This window comes from Thamnophis sirtalis, unplaced genomic scaffold, assembly GCF_051295495.1.
Source record: "Thamnophis sirtalis isolate CommonGarterSnake01/CBP01778 unplaced genomic scaffold, rThaSir2_p1.2 scaffold_3, whole genome shotgun sequence".
NCBI classification, from domain to species: domain Eukaryota; kingdom Metazoa; phylum Chordata; class Lepidosauria; order Squamata; family Natricidae; genus Thamnophis; species Thamnophis sirtalis.
Window position 1 is genome coordinate 25,684,144 of NW_028261383.1, and position 24,275 is coordinate 25,708,418.

Genomic DNA, 24,275 nt, shown 5'->3' on the forward strand with positions numbered 1-24,275 from the left:
CAGAGTTTTAGAAAGTTATTTTTCTTCTGGATAAATATTTTTTCCAAGAAGGTAGCAATGATATTTAGAGCAAAGAATTACCATATTTTTCGGAGTATAAGACACACCGGAGGATGTGACGCACCAAGGTTTTGAAGAGGCAAATTAAAAAAAAGTAGGTAGGTAGATAGAGAGAGAGAGAGAAATAGAGATAAACACGGTAGGTAGGGAGAGAGAGTGAGTGTAGGTAGGTAGGGAGAGGGATAGAGAGAGAAACAAAGTTTTTGTACTTTGCAAACCTCCCCAAAATGGCCTGTTATTCGCGGTTTTTTTTTTTTCAAATAAAAGGCATAAATAGCCTTAAGGGGGCTTGCAGTGTTCCTGCGGGTGGGGATGGGGGAAAAAACGAGGAAAAAACCGGCCCGTTTTTCGCAAAAAATGTGCCCGATTTTTGTAAAAAAAAATTGCATGTATACCCTTATGGAGGCTTATAGAGTGCTGCTGGGGGCTGGGGGGGGGGGGGGAGGAAAGGCCCATTGTTTGCTCATTTCTGCCCTCCCCAGCCCCCAGGAGTTCTCTGAAAGCTTCCATAAGGCTAGGCACGGCCATTTTGGTGAAGGGGCAGGGCTTCAGGAGGCAAAAAATGCTGTATTCGATGTGTAAGACACACCCAGATTTTCAGCCTCTTTTTTGAGGAAAAAAGGTGCATCTTATACTCCGAAAAATACGGTACAAAAGAAATAATTAAAAAATGTATATGTCCAGATGGACCAAACAGACTTTAGTTTATATATTTGAAAATGTGTTTAATGTTAGAAAGTGAACAAATATAAAGTCCTTTTTCCCCCCCTGCAAGATATTTCGTTGTACTGAGTACAAACATGCCAGAAAGACACATTTTACAGGAGAATTAGCAAATCAGTTTGAATGTACTTTAGGTGTCTCTGGTATTTTTCCAGTTGTTGCCAAATACCTTGCAATCATGTGATCTATATTTATAATTTCCCTGAAGGCTTTCCTGAAAGTCAATGAGGAAGCCTGCAAGGAGGGAATTGGGCCACTCGTCCCTAGCTGGTTCCTGGGGGCTGACTAAAAAAGGTCCACTCCAAAATCCAAAGTGACTTTTTTCAGCCTACTTCTTGGACAGGAAAAGTGCTGCTTGGAAAAGAGTTTTGATGCTATTTATGGTATGGGAGTTAATTCAGAGTTCAGAAATCATGATCATAAACGTTCCATTTTGAGGGTATGGGACAGATGTAAATCAAGATTGTGTCTAAAAAGGCTGTTTTGTGGATTTTGACACAAGAAGCATATTACTGAAGAAAAATTGTAACTGAGCCGTGGTGGCACAGTGGTTAGAATGCAGTACTGCAAGATACTTCTGCTGACTGCCAGCTGCAGCAGATATTTGCCAGATGGAATCTCACCAGGCTCAAGGTGAGTAGAATGAGGATTCATATTGTTGGGAGACAATATGCTGACTCTGTAAATCACTTAGAGAGGGCTGAAAAAGTACTGTGAAGCAGTATATAAGTGCTATTACTAAATAGAAAGGGTTAATTTACAGTGACATATTCAGATTTTCTAAGGAAGATTTCAAAGATTGAAGAAAAGATTTCATTTCCCAAAGGTTTTTTTCTACACAATGATTAAAAAGATTTCAAAAAGAAAGAGAAATCTTTAGTTTAGAATATTTTAAGTATGAATTACAATGCATAAAGAATCCTCATAAGCCACTCTAATAAGATTACAACTATTATTAGTATTATTATGAATTAAATTTATTTACCACCTGCCTCACTACAAGGAGTCTCTGGGTGGCTTATAATGTTAAAAGCAGCAATAAAACTAGACAAATATATACTGTGTAGCAAAAAAATTGCAGTTTCTCTGAAATAACAAAAATAAAAATTCATGGCAAAGGAATAAACTAGAGATACATAATTTAGCAGGGGGCTTCCCTCTTCACAGCAATTCCTTGCCCAAAGCCCTTTGGAACAGCCGGAGGGGAGTTGGGATTGGAAGTAAGCGGTTCTTATTCCCGATGTACAAACTACGATACCAGTAATGATTGATCAGAAAGAGAAAAGCATACAACAAATGTTTAAATATTGGGGATGGTTTGAAGGACCAACTTTAATATTTTTGTGTTCACTCCTTGTCTTTTATCAGAGGACCTAAACTGAAAACAATGATTTTATTTTCAAACAACTTTGGATGTTAAATAATAAAGGGTAGAATTTATATTGTAAATTCAAAACCTAAAGGAAAAATAATTCCTGTGTAAAAGATCCCCTACTGAACCGAGATTCATTTCTCCCCTCCTGGACAGCGGAGAAGGCGTTGCAGAGGGTTCGGGGAACATTAGGGACTGTCGTGGGCTTCTTTTGGCTGCTCACGAGCAGGAGACACAATGGAGGCCCAGAGGTCTCCAGGGATGGAGGGCGGCCTCAGCCCAGAGATCCACCGCCAGCGCTTCCGCCGTCTCGATTGCTGCCGCCAGGAAGCCGAGGGGTCCCGGGAGCCGAGGTGGCGCAGTGGTTAAATGCAGCACTGCAGGCTGCTTCAGCTGACTGCAGTTCTGCAGTTCGGCTGTTCAAATCTCACTGGCTCAGGGTTGACTCAGCCTTCCATCCTTCCGAGGTGAGTAAAATGAGGACCCGGATTGTTGTTGGGGGCAATATGCTGACTCTGTAAACCGCTTAGAGAGGGCTGAAAGCCCTATGAAGCGGTATATGTCTAACTGCTATTGCTATTGCTTTGCAGGAGCCTGCACCGGCTGTGCCGTCAGTGGCTGCGGCCGGAAAGGAGCAGCAAAGGGGAGATGCTGGACATGGGGGTGCTGGAGCAGCTGCTAGCTCTGTTGACCCCGGAGAAATATATTTTTCTATCAATTTTCAAACAACTTTGGATGTTAAATAATAAACTGTAGAATTTATATTGTACATTCAAAACCTAAAGGAAAAATAATTCCTGTGTAAAAGATATACAAATTGCAACTCTCAGAAATCTAGTTATCATGTGGAATTTGGGTTTTTTATATTTTTTTAAAAAGGCTTGTTCCCTGATCTTTAGTTCTATACAGATTCTTGATACATTGATTTCGGGTCATCGAATCAGTATTGACAAACGACATAGGTAAGATTTCCTCCAAGATAATCGGTTCTTTCACGATTTCCAGGGGTGAGTGTTTTTAAACAGAGACATGAAAAAACGACGAGATCTGTGCCAGCTCCGTCAAACTGAAACCCTCAGTCCTCTAGGCCCACTTCTGCTCTAGCAATCCGGCAAACGAACCAGCGGGAGAAACGCTTTATGCCTAAAACAGAAAGTCTCGTGTCTAGGAAGGGACTATGGGAAAGGAAGCTGTCTGCTCCAGCCACCCTGCGAACTTCAAGGGCGAGGCTTCCCGTGTTTGCAGCCCCACGTCCAACTCGCCTCCCCCTCCCCGATTTCAGCGCCACATTTAGCCCCCCAATCCGTTCGTGCTTCTGGACCTACAGACGAAGAAGAGCCCCATGTTTTCAGCGGAGGGTCCCCGACTTTCCCCCACGTCGCAAGACCTAAGGAGGTGCAAGCGCCTGGTTAAGAGGGGAGATCATCACTCTTAGCTTTCCCTTTGCACGCATCGCCGTATCAGCCTCCGCTTCCGCTCTCCCCCCCCCCCGGAAAAAGAGCAGCGGCGCAGAGATCTCTGAAGGCCGGAAGAGGAAAGTCCCCTTTCGTTTTCTTTCTCCTAGGTTCCCTCTAGGAGGTACGTATCTTGCGTTCGGAATCCTTGGTGAGGCACGTGAGGCCCTGGACCACGCAAGAAATTGGCGGGAACGATTGTCCGTTGCTCTCCTCAGGCGCAGAAGCTCCGACACCCATCTCTCCCCAACTGGAAAGCGGAGAAGGGAGTGCGGAGGGGCTGGGGGACATTTCGGACTTTCTTAGGCTTCTTTTGCCTGCTCACGAGCAGGAATGGAGGCCCAGAGGTCTCCAGGGATGGAGGACTCCTTCAGCCCAGAGATCCACCGCCGGCGCTTCCGCGGTCTCGATCGCTGCCGCCGGGAAGCCGAGGGGCCCCGGGAACTTTGCAGCCGCCTGCACCGGCTGTGCCGTCAGTGGCTGCAGCCGGAAAGGAGGAGCAAAGGGGAGATGCTGGACCTGGTGGTGCTGGAGCAGCTGCTGGCCCTGCTGCCCGCGGAGATGGCCAGCTGGGTGAGGGAGTGCGGAGCCGAGAGCTGTTCCCAGGCGGTGGCCCTGGCCGAAGGCTTCCTGCTCAGCCAAGCCCAGAGGGAAGAGCCGGGAAAGGGGCAGGTGAGGTAGGGGGGGTGTCTTATCCTGGGGGGAGGGATCAGGGATCTTCCAATGTCTGCAATGAACTGCTAATAGTAATGGCAGATTAAAGGCAGCCAATCTTGAGCCTGTCAGGATCAAACTGCAGAACTGTGCAGCCAGCAGAATTAGCCTTCTGATTGCCAGTATTTGGAGAAGTAATTTCTTCCTGGATGGAGATCATTCTGAGAGAAAAGAGGATTCAACCCTGTTTCAACCACCCACCCCACCCCACTCCTGAGGGATATAAGAGGGTCCTGAATTTGAAGAAGAGGTCATAGTTTCTTCTCCAACATCTCTTTTTCTTTCCTCTGGTGCAGGAATTAACTGGGGTACATTTTCTAGTTGAGCTGATGATATTCAAATGTTTAATTCTCAAGCACTCCTATATTTCTGACTTCATCAACGAGTCATTTCACAGAATATTATTTTCTAAAGTTAATGAAACACTAGTGTCTCCCTCAACAGTTCCTCATTAAGGGAGTACTTGTGATTTTCATAGCAGGTGAGGAGGGGTGTGTGTCACATCTTGGGAACTCCTTGGGGCAGAGAATCGGGGATCTTTTTTTAAAAAAGTTTCTTTTTCCCTTTCAAATTCATTCACAAATATACATTCTTACAGGTGCTATTAACATTTATCTGTTAGCCATTAATCTTTATATTTGTAATCTTTTTACAAATATATAAGATACATTTTTGGCCATTTTCTTTCCACCCTTTCTCTCCATCATATTCTGCAGCAACCTTGCTCCTTCCATCTTCTCAACCTCCCTTCTCTACCTTCTTCTTTCCTCCTCTCCTTCCTCTTTTCTTCTTCCCCTCTTTCCCCCACTCCTCCTCTCTCCTACTCTTACTTCCCCTCCCTTACTTCCTCTGCTTTACACTTGTTTTTCCTCCTAATCTTCCCTCCTTTCCATTGTTGGCCTTGTTTGTTACTTTCTGTGATGGGTTCTTGGGGTGGCATTTCAGCGATCCCAACTTTATATTTACATAAAAATAATTTTCTCTATATTTTACTTTCCAATAATAAGTCCACTTGTACCTTTTTAAACTTGTATTTTAATACTTTCTTGTTGTTGTCTCCTAATTTAACAATGTGTCCTCTGAGTTGTGTATTTTATACTTTGTTCCTTTCTCTTTCTATTTGTATTTCTTTTCTAACCAATCTTAAAATCGTCCCCATGTCCTGTAGTACACTGATTCCTCTTTGTCCATTATTCTCAATGTCAACCTGTTCATTTCTGCACAATCTAATATCTTCTTAAATATCTCTCCTGAAGGGATTCTATCTGTTTTCCTGTTGTAATATAGTTCCTTGTGTAGGTGTGTGTCCCCCATGGCCTAGTTCATACTAGGGCATGCAGAGCCACGCTGAATCACACAGGAGAAAACCAATTTTGTGCATGTACAATTCTAGCTGCTGTTATTATACAGTATGTACAATAAATCATGAATCTTCTTTGCTGTATTTCTCTGGTAGAATACCCAATAAGAATTCCTCTGGTTTAAGCTCTAAAGGTTGATGTATCATTTTCTTCAACCATGCTTGTATTTTAACCAATGGCTTCTTGCATCCCTACACATCCACCACATGTGATAGTATGATCCTGGCAATTGATGACACTTTCAACATTTGGATGATTTATCAAACATTTTTGCTAATCTTTTAGGTGCTATGTGCCATCTATTAAACATTTTATACAAATGTTCTTTATATGCTGTCACTATTTGCCATAATTATTGCCATTTTTCTAGTTCTTTTATATATCCATTTTTTGGCCCATCTTATCATTGTTTTTTAACATCTTCTTCTAAATGTAATCTAAATAGATAACTATACAGTGTTTTGATCATTTTTTCCATCCATTCCCATGAGTATCTTATCCAGTTCTGAATTTTCCATATTAAAACCATACTCTTTAGCATCCTTCTCATATCTTGTTTGTTTTTGCATTTGTTTAAATCATCCTATATCAATACCTTATTCTTCTAATTCTGTCTTCTGTTTTAATTGTTCCCTTGCTGTTAGTATATTTTTAATAACATTTCTCATACTATTAATATTTGAGTGTGTTAAAGCTTCCACTGTTGAAAGCCACATTGGTATTTCCCTGTAATGTTTTTTCCCCACTTTTTCCCATATTATGTATAAGCTGTTTCTTACATAGTGTCTCTTAAAATAACCATGTATTCTATTTTCCCCATATTACAAATATGTGTACCAACCCAGTTGCATGTCATGTCCCTCCAAAGACAGTAACCTTGTATTTCTCAATAATATCCATTCTTTTATCCACGTTAAAGCTGCTGCTTGATAATATAACTCCCAATTTGGTAAACCAAATCCACTTGAGCCGAGGTGGTGCAGTGGTTAGGGTGCAGTACTGCAGGCCACTTCAGCTGACTGTTATCTGCAGTTCAGTGGCTCTAATCTCACCGGCTCAAGGTTGACTCAGCCTTCCATCCTTCCAAGGTGGGTGAAATGAGGACCCAGACTGTGGGGGCGATATGCTGACTCTGTAAACCGCTTAGAGATGGCTGAAAGCCCTATGAAGCGGTATATGTCTAACTGCTATTGCTATTGCTATTGATATTCTAGTTCTTGAATCTTGTAACATTTTTGTGTTAATTCTCGCTTTCTTTCCTTGCCAAGTATATTTTCCTATTATTTAATTTAATTTTTCAAAGTATTTTTTTCCAGTTTTATTGATATTGTTTAGAACAAAAATAATATTCTTGGTAATATATTCATCTTAATTACCTCTATTCTTCCCATTAATGATAACTGTAATTTTTTTCCATTTCTCTACATCCATTTCAAATTGATTTCTTAATTTATAGTAATTTGCTTCCTTGATAGTTACACACTTTGGGGTCAACTGTATCCCCAAATATTTCACTTTCTTTACTATTTGAATATCTAATTTCTCCATTGTTTCCCTTTTCTGTTTTTCTGTTGTATTTTTCACTAAGATTTTTGTTTTGTTTTTATTAATTTTCAATCCTGCTACTCCTCCATACTCTTCTATTTGCTCAAGTAGTTTTGGACTCTGTTTCAATTGGATCTTCCATAATAAATACTAAGTCATCTACAAAATGCTTGCAATTTATTTTCTTCTTTCTTAACTGTCATTCCTTTTATTTCTTTGAATTCCTTTTTATTGCTTTCATTGCTTCCATCATTGTTATTCTCTCTTCCAGCACCTTTTTAAATTTTTCTGGAATCGTGGGTGTTTTCTAAGTACTGTTTTATCTTTTCCTCTGCCACTATCTCCTGTTGGTATAATTCCTTATAGTAATTTTCCACTATTTTTTTCTTTTCTTCATTTTGTTAATGAGTATTCCCTTCTTGGTCTGTTAATTGATTCATAATTTCCCCCCCTCTCTTTTTTCATCTTATACACCAGTGATTGTCCTGGTTTATTTACATTTTCAAAAAAGCTTTGTCTTGTTAATTTTATTTTATTTGCCACTTCTTCATTTTCCATTAAGTTCAATTTATGTTTTTGTAGATCCATTAAATTTTTAATTTTGGTGTTTTGTGGGAGTTTTTGCAGTTCTATCTCCAATCTATCTTCTTCCTCTATCTTCTTTCGTGTTTGTCTACTCTGTTTGTTCCTTTTCCCTAAATAAGTCATTACTAGTCCTCTAATATATGCTTTGCTGGTGTCCAAAACATTCTGAAGTGATGAGTCTTCCTTCCTGTTTTCTCTAAAGAAAAAGTATAATTCTTTTTCCATATATTGCTGAAATTTCTTTTCATTTAGTAAAGTTTGATGTAATGTCCATCTCATTCTTTTTCTCTGATCTTTCCATGTCATTATTATTGGGGTATGGTCTGCCCATGTACTCCTTTCTATTTCAATCTTGTGTGTTTTAGCAATTAGATATATTGTCATCCAAATCATATCTATTCTTGACCAAGACATATGCCTATTTGAATAAAACGTATATTGTTTTCCTCTCAAGTGTCTTCTTGTAAGCTTAGCTCATCCATCATTGTAAAGAATGTTTTAGGAAGCATTCTCCTTAGCTTCTTGTTCAACATCTAATGTTTGTGTAGTATTATTTTCAGCAGACTGCGTTTTTCTATTGTTGTGACTTAGATGAAGTTCAGAGCACATTTTATGACCAATTCATGCAAAACTCCATGTAATCCCAAGGGGTTCACATACTTTTTCTTGCAACTGTATCTAAAATGACCAGCATTTACCCAGAAATAGCAACCATATAGAGAGCAGAGTCACAAAAAATATGAGACAATGTGTTTAGAGAAATTAGAGCACTTTTGAATGTAAATTTAGACATGTCACCGAAAATACTGTTACTGTTGGTGGTGGAAAAATGGGATATAAATGAAACCAAAAATGAATTCTTTGTAAATTTGATAATTGCAGCTTGATTAGTGATGGTTAAATATTGGGAATGAAATTGGGATAATCAAAGAAATGAGTGGTATAATGAAATTTGGAATATGGCAGCAAATGATATATTAACAATAGAAATTAAATTTAAAAAAGAGATGATCAAAGCAAATAATTATAATGAAAAATGGAGGATTTTATAAAATCAGTGTTGGTAGAAGGCAAAGGGAATAAACCTCCAATAATATATGTCGTTTTGGAGGGGATAAGGGCACAATTGGAATATATTGTATATATTTTAGTTGTTATAGATGAAGAAATATAAGGAGGGAGGGTCTCCGAGGGTGGGGGTGCACTGTAATTTTCCTTTTTTTCTTTTTTCTTTCTTTTATATTTATGTTTATTGTATATTAAAATAATAATTAAAAAAAGAATTAGGTTGGGGAAATACAGGTACAGCGACAAAAAGTAAGGCAAGTAAACTAATATGGTTCTGGTTCTCTGAAAGTGGATCATAAACCAGACTCTTCTATTATCTACAGGAACCATTCATGGGGGAGATCTCCACAGAGCTTCAGGAAAGAGGCAATCCATCCAGCACTTCTCAGAAGCTGCCTTTTAGAAGGATCCAATTCGGGCCTCCTTGCCAGGTAAGTGCAGGTTTCTTCTAAGAGCAGTGGAGTACAAACTCCATCCGTTCATAAGCTGCTTTTACCATCAAATGCTGAATCTGTGACCATTTGAACTCAATGTCCCCCCCGAATGTTCTGCTGAATCACACTAAGCGTTCAAGATGTTTTTGAGTTGCAAACAAGAGAAAAACTGTAGGCTTCATTGTATTAGACAATTTGAAAATTAGAAAATATCAGAAAATTTGTTTGGTAGAAAGAGTTTAATATTTTTTAGAAGAGTGCTGAAAACTTGTTAGAAACGAAGCTAATGAATATGAAGATAAAGCCCTAAATAAACGCTAAATAGCTTCAACAGTAAGACCCTTAGCTAAGTGACTTGGAATTTCTACATTCATTGCCAACATTTTAAAATAGGTTAGGAAAAAACTCTAGTTGATGTGTCATGTTTATTTAGGAATTTTCTACCCTACGGGACTCTACTCCATGAAACATCCTGGCTGATTTATTCTGTCACACTGGGAAACTCTGAAATGGTGACTGTGTTGCCATTATACAGCCTGGATGCACCTAAGACATGATTTGTGGAGCTAGAGCTTCCCAACCCCAGAGACTACATGGGCATACAGGCATACATCTTTTTTTCAGCAAGAAAATGTCCGTTTAGTTCCTTGTGAACTTTTGTTCCCATTTTGTGCGGTAAGCGAGAAAACCTAAAAGTCTTTTCTTGTAATGTCTGCCAAGGAACATTTTATTTCTCTATCAGAGATCTGGTCCAGAGGAGGTGACTGTGGACTTCACAATGGAGGAGTGGGAGCTGCTAGATTCTCGTCAGAAAACCTTGTGCAGAGAAGTCATGTGGGAAATTTCAAAGAATATGACTGATCTGGGTAAGGCCAGGCTTTGCTTTGGCTTCCATTCATTTGGGGAGGTTTTTTTTTCAATAGAGGATGACTAGCTATTTATACTCAGATGCTTAAGGTGATCATCCCGCTTTAAGGCCTTGTCAGAAATACACACCATAGACTCTGAAAATGTCCTAGTTCCATAGTAGTGGCTGAACAGATTGACCAATCAGCACGAAAGCCTTAATATATTTCTTGGCCAAAAAATTCTTTGTGTACCATCAAGATGTCCAAGATAACAATTTGCAGCCTTCATATCCTAGCTAGACACGTAGCTGGCACCAAACCTAGAACACATGTTTTTCAGAGGGGGAGACACACACCCTTTTCACCATTCTAATTGTAACAGAAATATTTCTTTTCCCAAGGAGATGATGGGCTGGAAAATAGCAAGCAAGCAAGATTAAAGACAGAGAAGTGTGAAGTTGAAGAAGTGATATTGGGCCATGAAGAGGACACAAGAAGAGAAGAGAGAAAGCACTCAGAGAATGGAGGGGAGACGTCATCCACTTCTGTTCCGGTTGGCATCCCTAGCTTCCTGTCCCAGCAAGTCCTGGAAGAAAAGAAAATGGTAAAATATGGGAAAGAAGAGAAAAATCAATTTGATTTACCTGAATGTGGCATAAACCAGACTGAAGGGCAAATGTTTGAAAAATATATCAGTCCTTGTTTCTCTCTTTCTTCACTAAAGGAACTATACAGCAAAAGCATACCACATACCTTTATAAAACCGGGGAGGGATTCCAGTTGGAGCAGAGAGATGAAACTATGCATGGAGTGTGGAAAGAGGTTCATTAGCAAGAGTGCACTTATTCTCCACCAAAGGATCCATAGTGGGGAAAGACCACATAAATGCATGGAATGTGGAACAACCTTTACACAAAAGGGACATCTTAATTGTCACAAAATAATCCACACTGGAGAGAAACCATATAAATGTTTGAAATGTGGAAATACCTTTACCCGGAAAGTATATCTTAATCATCACAAAAGGATCCACACTGGGGAGAGACCACATAAATGCATGGAATGTGGAACAACTTTTACACAGAAAGAACATCTTGAGCATCACGAAAGGATCCACACGGAGAGAAACCACATAAATGCAGGGAATGTGGAACAACCTTCACACAGAAGGTACAACTTAGTTTTCATGAAAGGATCCACACTGGGGAGACACCATATAAATGCAGGGAATGTGAAAAGACTTATACACAGAAAAGATATCTTAGTCTTCATGAAAGGATCCACAGTGGAGAAAAATCTTATAAATGCAAGGAGTGTTGAAAGACCTGTACTCAGAAAGAAAAACTTAATTCTCATGAAAGGATGCACGCTGTGGAGCCACTGGGCTTTTCCAGTCTTTTTCTTCTAAAGTGCTGAGGGCCAAGTGTGAAAAGAGCTGTACAGACTACAGCACCTTTGATTGTCACAGTGGCATCCGCACAAGAGAAAATTGGAAGTACATGAGAAGTAGAACCACCATCACTGAGTGTGCTTTCTTCTCACAAAAGGATCCATACAGGAAAAATAAACGAAACCTGTGGATTGAGGTTTATTCTCAACAGTCAAGTTAATCATCATCCTAGGATCCAGATGTTGCAGGAAGCTTATTAATTCATGAAATGTGCAAAGATCTTTGTACTGGAATCTTATTTACCTTCCATGTAGCTACACAGTAGAACAAGTATAAGCACTGGAATTTGAAAATTGCTGATGGTGGAACAGTTACCTCACCTATCATTGGATAATGCCTTTCCTTGAGGAAAACAGCATTGCTGTTGAAATTCATACTGCTTATATTTATTAATTGTTACGTTCAGCAGACAACAGTATCTTATATTTTATTTTTACTATATGTATTTCTATTTCCCCTAGTTTCACTATATTCTGTTCACCCAATAAAGCCTTCAGATCTATGCACACGGTCTGTTTTATTGAAGGATACGTGAGTTATCTGCCTGTTGAGCTCCACACAGACTAAGGTGCAGTTGGGACTGTTGTGGCTGGCCAGCCACCAGTGGAACTGCCTGCAGACTTGGATGATGAGGAGTTTGGGGAGGGAACGTAGGCCACTCCTGGAGTCTGGAGAAGGCTCTGATGGAGGCTCTGCGTTGGAAGCAGAGATAGAGACGGGTCTCCCACTTTCCCCAGCTACCTTCAGAGTCGGTGATAAGATGTGTGCATGTGCAGAGATGTCAGGAAAGGAGAATAATTGACTATGGGCTAATTCAGGAAGAAAGGCACACGCGGACACTGAATGGCCCCTCCATGGCTGGGGAATAAATAGAAGCAAAAGGAGGAGTAGGAGACAACTGTTTGTATTTTGTTCTGAAGATTTGTTTATCGGGATTCGTGTCTGTCTAAGAGAGTTTAATTTACAGCTTTGTGGCTGGCAGCTTCTGGCCTGGCAATTATCCAAGGAGCTGATAAGGTCAGTACTTCAGCTAATCCTTGGAAGGATTTTCTATGTGTGTGAATGCCATGAATTTACAGTAACTAAATAAAGAGGGTTTTTTCCGGACAAGGAGTCTGTTTCTTGGTTCTGCTAGGGCTGTGTCAGAATAGGGACAGAACAGGCTCTGTTTCTCTTCTTTACCATCAGTGAAAAAAGATTTCTATGGAACATGGATAGGGATGTGAAAATGACTTTGTAGTCATAGTATAGGTCACTATGTGTCTTGGGACACTGGGGACACAGCAAGTACCACCTGGATGCTATCATCACCATTAGTATGCGGGTGCTAGCATTACAATTTGCAGCCTTCAAATCCTAGTGAGACACACCAAACCTAGAACACATGATTTTGAGAGGGAGAGACACACACCCCTTTCACCATTCTAATTGAGCAGCAGCACAGGGATCCCTGCAGGCCGGAAGAGGAAGGTCCCCTTTCATTTTCTTTCTCTTAGGTTCCCTCTAGAAGGCACGTATCTATCCTTCGGAATCCTTGGTGACGCACGTGAGGCCAGAAATGTGCAAGAAATTGGCAGGAACGATTGTCTTGCTCTCCTCAGGCGCAGAAGCTCCGACACCCATTCCTCCCCAACTGGAAAGCGGAGAAGGGAATGTGGAGGGGCTAGGAGACATTTTGGACTTTCTTAGGCTTCTTTTGTCTGTTCATGAGTAGGAGACACAATGGAGGCCCAGAGATCTCCAGGGATGGAGGACGCCCTCAGCCCAGAGATCCATCACCGGCGCTTCTGCTATCTTGATCGCTAGGACCAAGAGGCCGAGGGACCCCGGGAGCTTTGCAGCTGCCTGCACTGAAAAAGAGCAGCAAAGGGGAGATGGCGGACCTCGTGGTACTGGAGCAGTTGCTGCCTCTGCTGCCCCTGGAGATGGCCAGCTGGGTGAGGGAATGTGGAGCCAAGAGCTGTTCCCAGGCTTTGGCTCTGGCTGAAGGCTTCCTCCTCAGCCAAGCCCAGAGGGAAGAGCTAGGATTGGGGCAGGTGAGGAAGGGGTGGGTCTCATCCTGGAAGCTCCTGGGGAGTGGCGGTGGTGGGGAATCCGGGATCTTTCGGAAGGCTAAAAGTGCTGTATTGAGTGTATAAGGTGACCCAGATCGTTACCCTCTCTTTTTTGAGGGAAAAAGATGCATCTTATACTCCGAATGATACGGTTGATGAAAGAATATTGCTATGTATGAATTAAATATAAATTAATATTATTAAATTATAATTATAGTATTATAATTATAAATATGTTAATATAATTAACACAGTTATAATTAAGCTAATATAAAGAGAAATCCAATTAAAACTATTCTGTTACTTTATTATTGTTATTAGTACATGTGTTAATATTTCTTTTTGTTCTTTCTTTGCTTTTTTGTAAATGGTATGCTATGACAATACACTGTATTAAAATATTTATATAATAATAATAATAACAACAACAACAGCAGCAACAATAATAACACCAGTCATTTGATGAAAGTTGAGACCATACTACTGTTCACCCATGTAAAGAAAAAACTTTGAACTTTTGGAAACAACTATGGGAAGCCTCAGTGGAACATGATAAAACTGCCTCCTGGATCAAAGTTACTCAAAAACAAGCAACATAAGACAAAATGGAGAATATTGTAATAACAACCTATATGGTTGCACAACAAATAAAGAAGGTCAAGAACTGGAACACACCTGGCCTGGATGAACTCATGGATACTGGTTAAAACACCTAACCAGCTTCCACCAACACATGGCCACTTAATTTGATGAAATGTTTCAAAATGCAACAAGTGAAGAATGGTTAACAGCTGGCCGAACATACTTGATAATGAAAGATCCAGAAAAGGGCATAGAATCAAGCAACTATCACCCAACTACTTGTCTGTCAACAACATTCAAACGTTTTACAAGTGTATGTGCAGATTCAGTATTCAATCATCTGAAGGAAAACAGTTTGTACCCAATAGAACAAAAAGGAAATTACAAAAAATCAAAAGGAACAAAAGATCAGCTGCTCTTTGACAAAATTGTACTAAAAAATGCAAAACGAAGAACAAATTTAAATACAGTATGGATAGATTACAAGAAGGCATTTGACACATCCCACAGCTGGATTAACGCCTATCTGAAAAATTATGGAATCAGCAAAAATATTTGTACATTTATGAAAGCAAATATGCAAAAATGGAAAACAGTCCTAACAGCAAATGGGGAGAACATTGGCAAATGAGGAATCTTCCAAGGGAACTCACTTTTGCCACTATTGTTCAACTTCGTGTTAATTCCACTGACAATAATCCTACAAAACAGGGCTACCAAATCTCAAGCCAACACGGCAAGATAAATCATTTAATATAAATGGATGACTTAAAACTGTATGCAAAAAGCCCCATGGAACTTGAATCAATACTCAACACAGTTCAACTGTTCAGTAGCAATATCAGAATGAACTTTGGTCTTGAAAAATGTGCTATAGTATCCATGCAGCAAGGAAAAATGGAAAAAAAAGAAGAAGGAATAGAAGCATTGGAAAAGCATTAGCAAAAGATGACGATTACAAATACCTAGGGATATTGGAAGCAGATAACATCTTGAATGGAAAAGTCAAAGAGTCAATACAAAAGGAATATATCAGGAGGGTCAGCAAAATATTAAAGTCAAAGCTGAATGCTGGAAACATAATTAAAGCCATTAATACTTGGGCAGTTCCAGTAACATGCTACCCAGCTGGAATCATCAACTGAACTGAGGCTGAACTGAAATACCTGGACCAGAAAATGCATAAACTTTTGACTATGTACTACACTTTGCAACCACGAAGTGACACCGACAGGTGCTACCTGCCAAGAAGAATTGGGGACAGAGGGCTATTGCAAATCCATCAAACTGTAGAAGAAAAACTAAGTTTGAATGATTATGTGAACCAAAGTACGGAAAGATTACTGCAGGTTGTGAAAATGGAGAACATTATAAAAACAACAGAAACAAAGGCAGAATATAAGGGAAAAACAGCTGGATGACAGATTAAATGGATGGAAAACCAAAGCTTTGCATGGACAGCACTTGAAAAAAAATTGTAGGGAAATGCGATAACAACTTGACATGGGCATGGCTTAAGAGAGGAATCATCCAGAAAGAAACAGAAGGTCTAATACTCGCTGCTCAAGAACAAGTATTACAAACTAATGCCATGAAAGCAGATACAAAATCCACTGACAATCCAAACTGCCAATTTTGCAATGACAAAGTTGAAACTGTTTCATATTTAATATGTGAGTACAGCAAAATCATGCAAACTGATTACAAAGCTAGACATGATCAAGTTGTTAACTTAATTCACTAGTCACTATTTAAGAAATACGCCCTACCTGTATCCGAAAAGCCATGGGAACATAAAGTGGAAAAAGTTACCAAAAATGAGACAGTGAAGATCCTGTCGGACTTTCGAATACAGACGGATTGTCATTTGGAACGCAAGATGCCAGTTATCATGGTTGTTGAGAGCCAAAATGTAGTTTATTGATATCGCTGTAACCAGGAGATGCCAGAGTCAAGAAAAAAGAACTGGGGAAAAAAAATCACAAAATATTGCGACCTGGCTATCAAAACTACACGGTTATGGATGAAACATGTAACAGTGATACCCTTTGTCATTGTGGCACTTGGTACCATGTCCAAAAATTTTACAAAATACAAAAATAAATTGCAGCTTCCTGCAATAACACCAGCAGAACTGCAAAAACTGTGCTATTCAGAACATCATATATTTTAAGAAGATACTTGGTTGATACCTAGGACGCTGGGAAAAAATTGTATCAACCATTAATACCAGTCAATGGTATTTGTGACACATTTTTAAATGTTCAGTTGACTGACTTTCATGTTTAATGAATAAAAGACAATAATAATAATGAAAAACACCAGTAGTGGCTCCCTGAACATTTCTCCATTGCGGAAATACTTGTGATTTTCATAGTATGAGTTTCATATTAGTTTTTGCAACAGGACTCCTTAAGTCCAAAATCTATCTACAATGACCAGTATTTCCCCAGAAATAGCAGCAACATAGAGAGCAGAGTCCCCAAGTTCTCTTTCTTTGAATTAGGTTGGGGAAATACAGGTACAGAGTCAAAAAGTAAGATATGCAAACTAATATGGTTCTGGTTCTATGAAAGTAGATCATAAACCAAATTTTCCTGTCAGGTGCAGGAGCCGTTCATGGGGGAGATCTCAGCAGAGCTCCAGGAAAACTCCATCCAGCCCTTCTCAGGAGCTGCTTTTCAGGAAGATCCAACTGGGGCCTCCTTGCCAGGTAAGTGCAGGTTTCTTCTGAGAGCAGTGGAGTACAAACTCCATCTGTTCATAAGCTGCTTTTACTATCAAATGCTGAATCTGTGACCATTTCAACTCAATGTTCCCCCAGAATGTCCTGCTGAATCACACTCAGCATTAAAGATGGTTTTTGAGTTGCAAACAAGATAAAAATTCTAGGCTTCATTGTATTAGACAATTTGGAAATTAGAAATTATTAGAAGATTTATTTGGTGGAAAGAGTTTAATACTTAATATTTTTCAGAAGACTGCAGAAAACTAGTTAGATACAAGGCCCATGAATTTAAACAATAGGAATAAGATTAAAAAACTGCATGAATCCCACAAGGATAAAGCCCTAAGTGAATGCTAAATAGCTGCAACAGAAAGACTGTTAGCTAAGTGACTTGGGATCTGTACGCTCATTGACAACATTTTAAAACAGGTTTAAGAAAAATTTATAGTGTATGTGTCATGTTTACTTAGGGGTTTGCTAGCCAAGGGGCTGCTCCCCGAAACCTCCTTGCTGAGTTATTCTGGCCCAGTGGGAAGCTCTGCAATGGTAGCTGTGTTGCCATTCTATAGCCTGGATGCACCTAAGCCATGATTTGCGGAACTATGGTTTCCCAGCCTCAAAGATTACATGGAGATGCAGGCATAAATCTGTTTCTGTTAAGAAAATGTCCATTTAGTTCCTTGTGAACTTCTTTTCCTATTTTGTGCGGTGAGTGACAAAACATATAAGTCTTTCCTGGTCATGTCTGCCAAGCAACATCTTCTTTCTCTATCAGGGATCTGGTCCATTTGAGGAGGTGACTGTGTACCAGTGACATGCAGTCAGGTGGCAGGGGAGGCATAGCCTCACCACTGTCAATCATGAAAACGAAAAAAAAAATGTAAACGGGAAAAGGCGAGTGCTGAGGTTAGGCTAGCTAGCTGCTGCCACACTGTGAATGACTGCCTGTTTTAAAAAGCCTCTAAAAAAGCGCCCTCTACTATGAGGCTGGAGAACTGCATGCCTCATCTAGTCTGACTTTTTAGGCGCTCGAGCAGAGTTGAGCGAAGGTTAAAAGCCTAAAATATCCTGAGATAGTTGAGGCATGCAGTTCTCCTGCCTCATAGTAGAGGGAGCATTTTTAGAGGCTTCAACTGTCATTCTGTTTAAAGCTGCAGCGTCGCGCTCACTCTTCCTCCTCTCTTTCTCCGTTTCTGATCCACCCTCACCCCATGCTCCCTCTTTTCCTTCAAATTTCCTTTTTTTCTTTTTTCTTTAATAAATGCAATGCTCAGGCATTCTCTCCTCTCCCGCAACACCCCACTGACTAAAGCACTTTCTTTCGCCCGCCTGTGCTCGCAGCAGAGCTCAGGCGGGCAAAAGAAAGTGCTTTAGGCTCATGTGGGCGAAAGAAAGTACCTCACTGACTAAAGCACTTTCTTTTGCCCGCCTGAGCCTAAAGCACTTTCTTTCGCCCGCCTGAGCTCTGCCGCGGGCGAGAGGGGAGAATGCCTGAGCTCTGCCACGGTCGAAAGAAAGTGCTTTCCCCTAGTGAGCTTTCCCCGTGGTCTGGGCCAAGCTGCAAATGATCGCTTGGCGGCTGCGGCTCAGATCGGGCGCTTCTTGGTGGGCTGGAAGGTGAAGGGGAAAAAAGTATTTTGCCATGCCGGGAAACGTCATGGCAAAAGAAGCAGCTGGTGAGGTTGCCGGGAGAGAGCCCGGGAGGAAGGGAGAGAGCCCAAGAGGAAAGATGCACGCGCAGAGGAGAGGAGGGGAATCTAAGGCGAAAACAGCACGTGGTTCTTCCTGACAAGCTTCCTCACCCCTCGCTGCCTTTCTCCGGTTGCTGCGTTTTGTTGGAAGTTGCCCCTCCCCTGCCTGCTGGAGCATGGATGCAAATTGGTAATAGTGCTTTTTATTATCCGAGGTGGGCTAATAATAGAATCCTGTCATTTCTCCTGAGCTAAGGCCACACTTATTCCCTTTTAACCACCTGAGGTTCCTTTGGTAACAGACGGGGATGGGTGCTCCCTCCCCCACAAGCTCCAGAAGGAACATGTTTATTCTTCATTGTTTTCTAATTTCTACCCACCCCTACCTGTGTTGAGGGCTTTAACTTTAAGCATATTGCTGCTGAGGGATACACTGGGGGAAAGAGTAGGAATTCCTCCTCCCCACTTGCCTTTCATCTCTCCTCCTCTTCCTCCATTCCGAATTAAATATGCAGAAAACTTCACCTGAAGCTACTTTTGCAGGTCAACATAAATATGTCTGTATTAGAAATGTTCCTTATTCAACGGCTTATGCAAGCATCCAGTGCAGGCAATATATATTAAACTAATTATTAATATTTAACTTGCCTTAAATACATTCCAAAACTTCCACCCAGGGTTGTAGGGAACAATATGTTTTCAATAGTGTATGCCGTTCCCTTCTAAACTTTATTACTGATAGCTGTTCATTTCCAAGTAGAACTGAAGTAGAATATTAATTCTCTATACATTCTCTATACATTTTCTATGTAATTGCAAAAAGATCAAAGATGTCACAGTCCTCCCATCATGATGATCATTTGTCGTGTTTCAATAGGAGACAGGTAGTCCTGAACCTATGACCACGATTGAACCTAAAATTTTATTTTGCACAGTAAGTCAGTTAAGTGAATTTTGCCCCACTCTATGACTTTTCTTGTTGCAGCTGTTAAGTGAATCACTGCAGGTGTTAAATTACTAACTGATTAACTGGTTGTTAAGTAAATCTGGCTTCCTCCACTGACTTTGCTTGTCTACTGTCAGAAGGTTGCAAAATATCAGATGGTTGCACAAAGTGATCACATGACTCCAGGACATTGCAACCATCATAAATATGAACCAGTTGCCAAGCATCTGAATTTTGATCATGTGACCATGGGGATGCTGCAATGGTCATAAGTGAAAAACTGTCTTGTCACTTTTTTCAATGGTGTAACTTTGAATAGTCACTAAATGAACAGTTGTAAGTTGAGGACTACCTGTATGCTGTTGAAGTACTGAAATGTTTCTGTTCCTCAGCATCTTGGGTAATGCCTGCACAATTGTGGAATCTTTGTGTTACCTGCAGTCGCCTTGTGATTCCACCAGGGAAAGTACTGAATTTTTGAAGATCCATGTAGATCTCCATCCATGCAGACAATGCCAGAAACTAAACTCTTTGGTGATTCTGTATGAGAGTTAAAAAGTCAAGTGCAGTCATTCATTTTTTCCCCTACCTTTTCCACTTTCAGAAATGGAGGATTACATTTCTAAACTAAAAAATTTTTCTAAACTGGACTTTCAATCAAAGGAGGAGGTAATAATTAAAGGAAGACCAACGCCGGAGCTAAAGGGCCTGCTTCAGAGGCATAATCAGAATACCCGCTCTTTCCAAACTGAGTGGTACACACGAAAAGACTGGCTGTGTGGATGTTCAGTAAGAAACCGCCTTTTCTGCTTTCCCTGCCTTCTTTTCTCTACTTGCGACAGTGTCTGGACTCAGATGGGATATTGTGACCTGAAGAATTTGCAAAGAAGTCTCATCAAACATGAGCAGTTGACCACCCACATACATAGTCAGATCACGCTAAAAACATTCGGCATATCCAGGATAGACATAGCTTTAGACGAACAACGCAGACTCAACATCAACATCCACAATGCTAAGGTAAAGGAAAACCGAGATACTTTAAAAGATCTCATTGATGTCACCTGTTTCCTCGCCAAGCAACAGCTGACATTTCGTGGAAATGATGAAAGTACAGACTCTACCAATCGTGGAAACTATGTTGAACTCTTACATGTTTTTGCTGAGAAAGATGACAGGCTAGCTAAACATTTGAAAACATCCACTGTATTTTCCAGCTTGTCAAACAGAATACAGAATGATTTAATTGAAGCAGTCAGTGATGTCATTAGAAATGACATTAAAAAAGAGATTAGTGCAACTCCATTTGTTGCTGTAGAAGTAGACGAGACCATAGATGTCACAAACCGAGCTCAGATTTCTGTCATACTGCGGTATGTGGCTATGACTGATGCCAAATGTGAGGTGAAGGAGGCGTTTTTGGGATTTGATGATGTGAGTGAGGACAGACACGCTCCCGCAATTGCTGAGTATATCCTGAGAGTGTTGCAGAAGTATGACTGTGTTGGAAAGCTTGTAGCTCAGACCTACGATGGGGCCGCTGTAATGGCATCAGAACTTAATGGCGTGCAAGCTAAAATAAAAGAAAAAGTGCCCGAAGCCATGTTCACACACTGTTATGCACACAAGCTGAACTTGGTGCTTTTGCATTCAGCAAAGTGCATGCCGGAGTGTCGCACATTTTTTAAAACAGCTGAGGGACTAGCGTCATTTTTCAGCAAGTCCACAAAGCGCACTCACTTGCTGAATGATGATGTTAAGTGCCGTTTACCCAGAGCAGCGCCCACAAGATGGAGTTTTAACTCTAGGCTGGTGCAGACAATAAGCATGCACCAAAATGATCTGCGCGCGTTATTTCATGTCATTCTAGAAAATCCTGACAACTGGGACAATGACACACAAATGATGGCAGCAGGATACGATCAGTGGCTGTCAAAACCATCAACATGCTTTCTCCTTATGGTATATGAGGATATTTTCAATGAAACTGACACACTTTTTAAAGTACTACAAAACAAAGTGATGGACATTGAATATTGTCTTGCACGCATCCGCGACACCTTTACAGCTCTTGAGCGCATGAAACTGGAGTTCAACAGTTTATATGACCGATTTGAGAAGAAATGCAGCTCACTTGGCCTGACAGGGACTGGACGTAGAGAGTGGGTTATTATATCTGAACAAAAACGAGTGTTTTGTAACATTTTGGAGAATATAAACCATCAAATGCAGGTTAGGTTTGATCATTTTGGTGAGTTGACTTTCCTTGGTTTGGTGGATTGCGCAAAATTTAGTGAAATGTCCAAACGTTTTGATGACACAAAACTGCAGAGCCTTTCAAAATATGCCAGATTTTTTGACTTTGTGAAACTGAAGGCGGATCTCGTTGGACTGTACAGCTCACAAGTGATCAGAGATACATGTAAATCTCCTGAACAGCTTCTTAGCTTTTTGGCACAGAAAGATCTCATTGAGACTGTTCCTCAGGCCACAAAGTTGCTCCAGCTTGTGCTCACTGTTCCAGCTATGGCAGTATCGGTGGAGCGGTCAATCTCAGCACTGAAGAGACTAAAAACATACAGTCGGAACAAGACCAATCAAGGACAACTTGCTTCCCTGGCTGTGATCGCCATTGAAACAGAGAGACTTTTAAAATTAAAAGAAGATAACGAAAAATTCTACCAGCAAGTCATAGATGCTTTTGTTCAGAAGGAGCAGCGGATGGACTTCAGTTATAAGTAATGGTAAGACCCATAATAACTTCATTTTTTTCCATTAAAAGGGTTTTTTTGTGTGCTACAGTATGTGTAAAGAATGCTGATATGAGACCTTAAACATAATCCTTTAACTGCTGCCAATCAAATATTGGATAAGATAATTTGTAGGATTTTAATCAGATTTGTAAATCTGATTGTGATGACATCAGTGCCTCACCAGCCATAAACCTCACTGCACGTCACTGCTATGGACTTCATGCTGGAGGAGTGGAAGCTGCTAGATTCTGGTCAGAAAATCTTGTGCAGAGAAGTCATGTGGGAAATTTCGAAGAATATGGCTGCTATGGGTAAGGCCAGGCTTTGCTCTGGCTTCCATTTATTGGGAGAGGGTTTTTTTCATGACTAGTTATTTACACTCAGATGGTTAAGGTGATAATCCCTCCTTAAGGCCTTGTCAGAAATACTCACCATAGAGTGTCCTAGGTGTACCATGGCAGTGGCTGAACATCTTGACCAATCAGCACCAGATTTAATATATTTCTTGGATGAAAAAAATCTTTGTATAGCATCAGGATGTCCTAGATAACCATTTGCAGCCTTCACATCCTAGCTAGACACATAGCTGGTACCAAATCTAGAATGATTTTCAGATGGGAGAGACACACACCCCTTTCACCATTCTAATTGTAACAGAAATGTTTCTTTTCTTTTTTCCAAGGAGATGGAAAAAAGTTGGAAAATGAGAATAGCAAGCAATCAAGCTTAAAGACAGAGAAGCATGATGCTGAAGAGGTGATATATTGCCATGAAGAGGAGAGAAGAGAGAAACCACTCAGAGAATGGAAAGGAGAAGTCATCCACTTCTGTTCCTGTTGGCATCCCTAACTTCCTATCCCAGCAAGACCTGAAAGGACAGGAAAAGGAAAAATATGAGATAAAAGAGAAAAATTGATTTGATTTATATGAATGTGGTATAAACCGGACTGAAGGAGAAATATATGAAAAATATGTCAGTAATTTGTTCTCTCTTACTTTACTTTACACACTGGAGAGAAACCGTATAAATGCATTAAATGTGGAAAGACCTTTAGTCAGAAAGAAAAACTTAATTCTCATGAAAGGATGCACGCTGGGGAGCCACTGGACTCTGCCAGTTTTATTCTTCTGGAGTGCTGAGCACCAAGTGTGAAAACAGCTTTAATGACTTCAGCACCTTTGATTGCCACAGTAGCATCCGCACAAGAGAAAATTGGAAGTACATGAGAAGTGGAGCCACTATCACTGAGTGTGCTTTCTTCTCATAAAAAAAATCCACACCGGAAAAATAAATGAAATCTGTGGATTGGGGTTTATTCTCAACAATCAACTTAATCCAAGGATCCAGATATGACAGGAAACTTAATAATTCATGGAATGTGCAAAGATCTTTGGTTTGTATTGGAATCTTATTTACCTTCCACGAAGCTATATAGGAGAAACTGTATAAGCATTGGAATTTGAAAATTGCTGATGGTGGATCAATGACCTTACTTATCATAGGACAGTGATGGCGAACCTTTTCAGCACCGAGTGCCGAAAAGATCGCACAGCAACAGCGTGTGCGTGTTCATCAAGGCCATGCTCTGGGAAATCCAAACTTCCGGGTTCTAGCGCACATGCACGGCCAACAATCAGCTGGCCAGCACACCTGCGCAAGCCGGTTTTCATGACTGCCACACACAAGCTACAGCTGATTGTTATTCATGTATGCCAACCAAAAAACCAGAAGACAAACAGGCAAGGCCATGCATGCTGGGTGACATGGTTTCGCATGCCACTTTGGCCATGCGTGCCATAGGTTTGCCATCACAGTCAATAGCAATAGCAGTTAGACTTATATACCGCTTCATAGGGCTTTCAGCCCTCTCTAAGCAGTTTACAGAGTCGGCATATTGCGCCCACAA

The 24,275-nt window shown here is 40.5% G+C and overlaps 1 protein-coding gene across 2 annotated transcripts; it reads left to right on the plus strand.

Annotated features, from left to right (window-relative positions):
- The first annotated feature begins 3,682 nt into the window (after window positions 1–3,682).
- Window positions 3,683–23,327, plus strand: LOC106555892 (zinc finger MYM-type protein 1-like). 2 transcript variants are annotated; one of them, XM_087711610.1, is made up of 7 exons: window positions 3,683–4,281; window positions 9,206–9,313; window positions 10,059–10,182; window positions 10,566–10,768; window positions 16,855–16,963; window positions 20,220–22,359; window positions 23,051–23,327. In XM_087711610.1, exons 1-6 carry the CDS (start codon window positions 3,943–3,945, stop codon window positions 22,355–22,357), a joined length of 3,021 nt encoding a protein of 1,006 aa, XP_087567736.1. In that variant the 5' UTR covers window positions 3,683–3,942; the 3' UTR covers window positions 22,358–22,359; window positions 23,051–23,327. The 2 variants fall into 2 exon arrangements, with proteins under 2 accessions (XP_087567736.1, XP_087567737.1); XM_087711611.1 differs by having other exon boundaries at window positions 16,861–16,963.
- Window positions 23,328–24,275: the final 948 nt, after the last annotated feature.